The sequence below is a fragment of the Podarcis filfolensis genome (assembly GCF_964270895.1).
Source record: "Podarcis filfolensis genome assembly, chromosome: 16".
NCBI lineage: Eukaryota > Metazoa > Chordata > Lepidosauria > Squamata > Lacertidae > Podarcis > Podarcis filfolensis.
This window is the reverse complement of record NC_139620.1, coordinates 5,787,371-5,794,083: the sequence shown is the minus strand read 5'-3', so window position 1 is coordinate 5,794,083 and position 6,713 is coordinate 5,787,371. Positions and strand designations below refer to the sequence as shown.

Sequence of the window (6,713 nt, the reverse complement as noted above, 5' to 3'; positions counted from 1 at the left end):
AGCGTCTGTAACCCGAGGTACCACTGTACATCTTACCACAATAGTTACCTCATTTCCATTTTTAACTTTTTTTGTATGGTTTTAACTGTATGGTTTTTTTACGTACTGTCATTGTAAAGCACTTTGATTTCTTGAAAACAACAAATTAGCTGTATGTATTCTGATAATTAAATAAAGGATATTTTTAAAAATTGATAATTTTTTTGCATTGCATTTTTGTTAAGCTGCCTATTGTGTTTGAGCAGTATATAATTCCTTCCGAGAGAAATAAATGAATAGTGATCTTGCTAAATGGAGTCACTCTAACCTGATTATGGAGCTTGCCTCATTCTCTCTCTTTCTCCCTCTCTCTCTCCCTCTCTCTCTCTCTCTCTCTCTCTCTCTCTTTCTCTTTCTTTTTCTCTTTCTCTCCTTCATACACATGAACGCATGCGCGCGCACACTCTCTCGTTCTCGCTCTCTTTAAGTAAAAAGTAGTAAGTGAAGATCCTGCGTTAGTGATTTGTTGCTTTATTATTTGCCATGCAGGCAAGGAGATTCTACAGCAATAGAGGAGTTAGGAAAAGAACAGAAGAGGGGGAAATGAGACGGCCCCCAGTGACACCACTGGAAATGCCTGATAGTCAAAGAGACAACAAGAGGGGTGGACAACAATAAAGGAGGAAGGTACAGAGTTTGTGGCGCTGAGCTCAGCAAGGTGAGCACAGGAGTGGCCCGAGAATCCATTGCTCATGGTAGTGGTGGCAGTGATGCTTTGCACTGGGGTTCTTCAGCACTTGCATTCCATCAGGGAGCGGCTTGAGTTCTCACGGAAGGAATCCAGAGGAGCACGTGGAACCGCAGCAGGACGGGCAGGGGGGGCAGGGGAAGCAGCGGCACTGACTGCAAGAGCAGTGGCACCAGGCGTACTGGTCTCAGCATCTGCGGTATCGGCAGCAGCTTCAGCAGGAGGGGCAGCAGCGCTGCCTGCAGCAGCATCGGGGGCAGCATCAGTGTCCACAGCAGCAGGGGAGGGGTAGCAGGTGTAGAAGCAGCAGTGCCCGCAACAGCAAGGGTGGCAACAGCACTGGTGGCAGCAGCAAGGGCAGCAGCAGCAGCAAGGGCAGCCACAACAGGGGCAGCAGCACTGGTGGCAGCAGCAATGCTGGCAGCAGCAGGGGCAGCAGCAGTGCTGCTGGCAACAGCAAGGGGAACAGCAACACTGGTGGCAGCAGCAGGGGGAGCCGCAATGGGGACAGCAGCACTGGTGGCAACCGCAAGGGGAGCAGCAGCACTGGTGGCAGCAGCACTGGTGGCAACCGCAAGGGGAGCAGCAGCACTGGTGGCAGCAGCACTGGTGGCAACAGCAGGGGCAGCAGCACGACATGTTTGCAATGGGGAAGGGAGGTGAAGCTGAAAGAAATGAACCAGTCAGACACATCAAATTCTTCATATGTTGAAAGAAAGAGGTGGTTTCTCTCTGCCAGATTTGAGACTATATTATGAAGCGCCCTGTCTATGTTGGTTAAGGGACTGGATATTGTCAGCTGCCATTGTCCAAGGTTTTGATCTGATGTCTCCATGGCTATCCATCTAGAGCAGTGTTTCCCAGCCTTGGGTCCCCAGCTGTTTTGGACAACAATTCCCATCATCCCTGACCACTGGGCTTGCTAGCTAGGGAGGTTGGGAGTTGTAGTCCAAAAGCAGCTGGAGACCCAAGGCCAGGAAACACTGAGGTAGAGCCTTCTTCTTGAGAAGCAATGTGGAAGCACAGAATCTGGATTTTTGCCTGGTTATACCCTGGGCTATTTCCCACATTATGTGGGAAGAGAACCAGGGTTAATAACAATCGTAAAACTAATAGTGTAATCATTTGAGCAACCAGGATTATTGGAGTGCTGCTCAAGATCTTAGTTCTCCTGCAGTCAAGGAAACCTCAATACTAAACAAACCTTGCAATAAGACTCACCTTCTTCAGCAGGTGTTGGTACGGATGTTTGATCCAGTGAGTGAATGAATCTGTCCTGGATGGTGGGACTTTTTATACATCTCGGTGCATCCTTCCTCAATGAGTGAGGCTCTACTTAAGAATGACTAGGCTTTCATTAAAGTTCAGCAGTTGGCCTCTTTCACCGACATCCAGTGTGTCATCTTTGACTGTGTTCACATCCTTCATTTTAAACTGTGTGTAATTAAAGCTATTTCCCAGTAGCAAATCCTTAATTCCTACCCTTCAGTTCTCACAGCAGTGCTTCAAAATGAATTACATTGACATGAATGGAGATCATGTGAATTTCTTCCCGTGATATAGTGCCTAAGGATTTTTAGACTTGCTGCTGGGGAGCACAGAAATCTTTTTATCACGCTAGTTATCTATATTTTTCTTTCTTTGTATTACACATGGCACATATAAGGCACCTGTGGATATTGAATATCAGACCACGACCTTATAAACCAGGGTTCAGTTCCCCACTTGGTTATGAAGATTGCTGGCTGTGACATTGGGCCAGTCACTGCCTCTCAGCCTGAACTAACTGAGGAATGAGAGAACCAAGGGTGGGATATACATGCAACCTAGACAGCATCTTAAAAAGCAGAGACATCACCTTGCCGACAAAGATCCGTATAGTTAAAGCTATGGTTTTCCCAGTAGTGATGTATGGAAGTGAGAGCTGGACCATAAAGAAGGCTGATCACCAAAGAATTGATGCTTTTGAATTCTGGTGCTGGAGGAGACTCTTGAGAGTCCCATGGACTGCAAGAAGATCAAACCTATCCATTCTTAAGGAAATCAGCCCTGAGTGCTCACTGGAAGGACAAATCCTGAAGCTGTGGCTCCAAGACTTTGGCCACCTCATGAGAAGAGACGACTCCCTGGAAAAGACCCTGATGTGGGGAAAGATGGAGGGCACAAGGAGAAGGGGACGACAGAGGACGAGATGGTTGGATAGTGTTCTCAAAGCTACCAGCATGAGTTTGACCAAACTGAGGGAGGCAGTGGAAGACAGGAGCGCCTGGCGTGCTCTGGTCCATGGGGTCACGAAGAGTTGGGCACAACTAAATGACTAAACAACAACATACATGCAACAAACAAACTAATAAAGTGTTTTTTGTATGTCATAAAGTATGGTGAACCCCGATCACTATTCTTCTACTTTGCAGTTGTAGCATATATCTAATAGCTTTACAAATATTTGCGATGAGATGGATTAATGTAGGAAACATCACACGTGTTTCTCACAATGGTCAAGAGCCTAAGGGTTTTATTAATGAAAAACCTCCTGACTTCTCACCAGTTGTCTCCAGAGGTCATCTGTTTCACCGTAATAAATTTAATGAACGGCTGAACACACGTGAATGGCATGTCTCACTTAAATGAGAGAGAATGTAACCATTTTAAGACTGGACATGGGTTGAGCAATTAGGATGGGATTTTACGATCCAGCACGTGGCTTTCAAAGCACATGATTAAATCAAATAAGCAAGTAATATTCAGTGTTATGTTGGAGGGGATGCCAGGAAACAGGGAATTATGTTCACATGTGGTGGGGGTGTAAATATGTACAATTGTTTTGGCAAAGGGTGTTTAAGGAGATAACAGAAATCACTGGGTTAAAGCTGACCAAAAGTCCAGAGGTAGCATTATTAACAATTTACGATGGGGTGGAAGGTACGCAGGCTATGAAGGATTTGCTCACAAATTTACAGACAGCTGCACAAATTATTATAGCTAGGAAGTGGAAGGGGCAAGCAGAATAAACAATGGAAGAATGGTATAAAGAGGTCTGGGATATAGCTATTAATGATAAATTAACTTGATATGGAGGGTGTTTGTTGAATTTGTATTGTTAAAATGGAAAGGGGTCAGACCATCGCAAGTGGTATTGAAATTTGAGATGTTGGATAGTAACAATGGAATGGTCTCAGTGGTGGGGTTGTTGTTGTTGTTGTTGTTGTTTAGTCGTTTAATCGTGTCCGACTCTTCGTGACCCCCTGGACCAGAGCACGCCAGGCACTCCTGTCTTCCACTGCCTCCCGCAGTTTGGTCAAACTCATGCTGGTAGCTTCGAGAACACTGTCCAACCATCTCGTCCTCTGTCGTCCCCTTCTCCTTGTGCCCTTCATCCATCTTTCCCAACATCAGGGTCTTTTCCAGGGAGTCTTCTCCTCTCATGAGGTGGCCAAAGTATTGGAGCCTCAGCTTCAGGATCTGTCCTTCCAGTGAGCACTCAGGGCTGATTTCCTTCAGAATGGATAGGTTTGATCTTCTTGCAGTCCATGGGACTCTCCAGAGTCTCCTCCAGCACCATCATTCAAAAGCATCAATTCTTCAGCGATCAGCCTTCTTTATAGTCCAGCTCTCACTTCCATACATCACTACTGGGAAAACCATAGCTTTAACTATACGGACCTTTGTTGGCAAGGTGATGTCTCTGCTTTTTAAGATGCTGTCTAGGTTTGTCATTGCTTTTCTCCTAAGAAGAAGGCATCTTTTAATTTCGTGACTGCTGTCACCATCGCAGTGATCATGGAGCCCAGGAAAGTAAAATCTCTTACTGCCTCCATTTCTTCCCCTTCTATTTGCCAGGATGTGATGGGCCCAGTGGCCATGATCTTCGGTTTTTTGATGTTGAGCTTCAGGCCATATTTTGTGCTCTCCTCTTTCACCCTCATTTATTCTTATTTATTTATGATTATTACTTTGTCAAAATAAAATAAAAAAGTTTTAAGAAAGCACATGATTAGAGGAACTCAGATTTGGACAACTTTAACATGTTCTATACTGGGCATCCCTTCATGTATACTTGGGAGTTTGATTTGGTGGAAGACAAATCCATAGACTCAAGTGGATTTAAAAAACGCTCATTCCAGCATTGCTTCAGTACTCCCGGTTGCTGCTTTTTCCCTGGGCACAGTTCAATGGTCTGGTTTTAACTTTTCATTATGACCATCTACTGCTTTGTTTGACTCAGAAAGTCTCCAACGGTTTCTTTGCTGAGGTGCAATCAAGAGACTGACTTCTGCCCATGTTCACATTCCTAGGTTGGCTTCCTTTGGTCTCCAAGATCAATTCAATTCTGGTTTTGCATCGTGATGTGGGCAGGTGCGCTATATCACTCATGAGAGTAGCAGATAACCAGACTTGTGCAACAGTGATGGAATAAAATCAGGCCACATCTTTATTGATAGCAGCAGGCTGTCAGGAGTGTGTGCAGGAGCCAGGCCCTGTGACCAGTAGGGCTTCGCAGGACTGGGGCCTTCCTAAGTTTGTTCTGAAGAGGCAAGGCACAGCTGCACAGGTGAGGCCACTTGGTAACTCACTGCACCTGGTGGCAAGGGCTGGGAAGGGATATAAAGTCAGCATTTCCCTTCGGCTCTTTGCCACAGCAACACATTTCCTGCCTTGCTGCGTTTAGCTCCTTACTTCTTGACCCTCGGACCTTTGACTTCATGACTCCCTGCTTCCTGACCCTTGGACCCCTGGCTTCTGGACTCTCTTTCCTGCTCCCACCCCGCCATCTTGCCCCCGGTCCCGACGTCCTCAGCTGGGACTTCGATCGCCCATAGACCGGACTGTGACACAGGCAGGGCAAGGGTTGGAATGTCATTTGGGCCAGGATCTGTTAATCATTCCACAAAAACCCCATGTTGATGAAATGGGCCCACCAGGTTCGGACCACCCCAAACCCATTCCATGGGAGTCAGCCAGTGTTGAACCTTGCTGTGGTGCAAGTCAAGCAAGCAAGGTATCACTGAGTGACCAGGGTGCAGATTCCAACCAGGCAAACAACGTTTTCTCACCTAACAAAGGAAGGCCATAATTTCACTGAGAGAGAGGCGGGGGGGGGGGTGTCAACCAAGTGCCAATCTAGATGGGAGGGATCTTTTCTGCCCCTGTCAACCAGTGACCCAAAATTGCTCAGTGAAAGCTCTAACCTGAGGGTGGGCGGGCAGGAAGCTCTTGAGGCAAAAAGGACCTGAGCTCCATCGGAAGAAGCCTCACATAGGCTTTACCCTCCCCATTGTAAGGGATCACGGGACAGCTTTTTTTCTCATGAGCCCATCACATGGGCAAGATCCTGGACAAAATCTTGCCCCATATTTTGCTGCAATCTATGGGTCCCAGCACGTAGGAAGGATGTGGCAATGACATGCCAAGGGGAGGTTGGTTCTAAGGATGAATTGAAGGGGTGATCAATGTGACACAGCCATGGGGTTCCTCCCCCTCAAGCAATTCCAATGTAGACACATCTTTTGATCTGGGCAGTGTTGACCATGTGATTACTTTCAAGGACAATTCATGCTCATCCCAAGTTTTGACTTTGTTAGAGAAATCAACAAAGTTTGGCTTCAGGAAATTAATTGTGTTAATTTGGGCCCAGTTTTCCAATCTGTTAGGGGCATTTTGAGTCCTGATTCTGACTTCTGTGGCATTAGCTACCCCTCCCAGTTTAAATGAGCATCCCCTCACTTTCTACATCCAAGGCATTTGTAAAGATGTTGAACAACAACAGGCCCAGGACAGAACTCTGCAGAACTCCACTTGCATTTTTTACCTGCAGGATGTTCTGGAAACATTAGCGAGACTCTTTAAATATGAGCAGTCAACTAGCTACAAATCCATTATTATTTATTTTATTTTTAATTTTTTAGCTACAAATCCATTATAAAGTAGCTTGGTCCAGCCCGCAGTTTACCAGCTTCTCCATGGAAATATAATGGGGGGCTTTGTC

General features: G+C 46.1%; 1 protein-coding gene across 1 annotated transcript; it reads right to left on the bottom strand.

The window, feature by feature from the left end:
• Window positions 1–494: 494 nt before the first annotated feature.
• PRR27 (proline rich 27) lies at window positions 495–3,343 on the bottom strand (the record flags this gene model as incomplete). Its single annotated transcript, XM_083589327.1, has 3 exons — window positions 495–1,392; window positions 1,949–2,003; window positions 3,273–3,343. 3 exons carry the CDS (start codon window positions 3,341–3,343, stop codon window positions 787–789), a joined length of 732 nt encoding a protein of 243 aa, XP_083445453.1. The 3' UTR covers window positions 495–786.
• Between the last annotated feature and the right edge of the window lie 3,370 nt (window positions 3,344–6,713).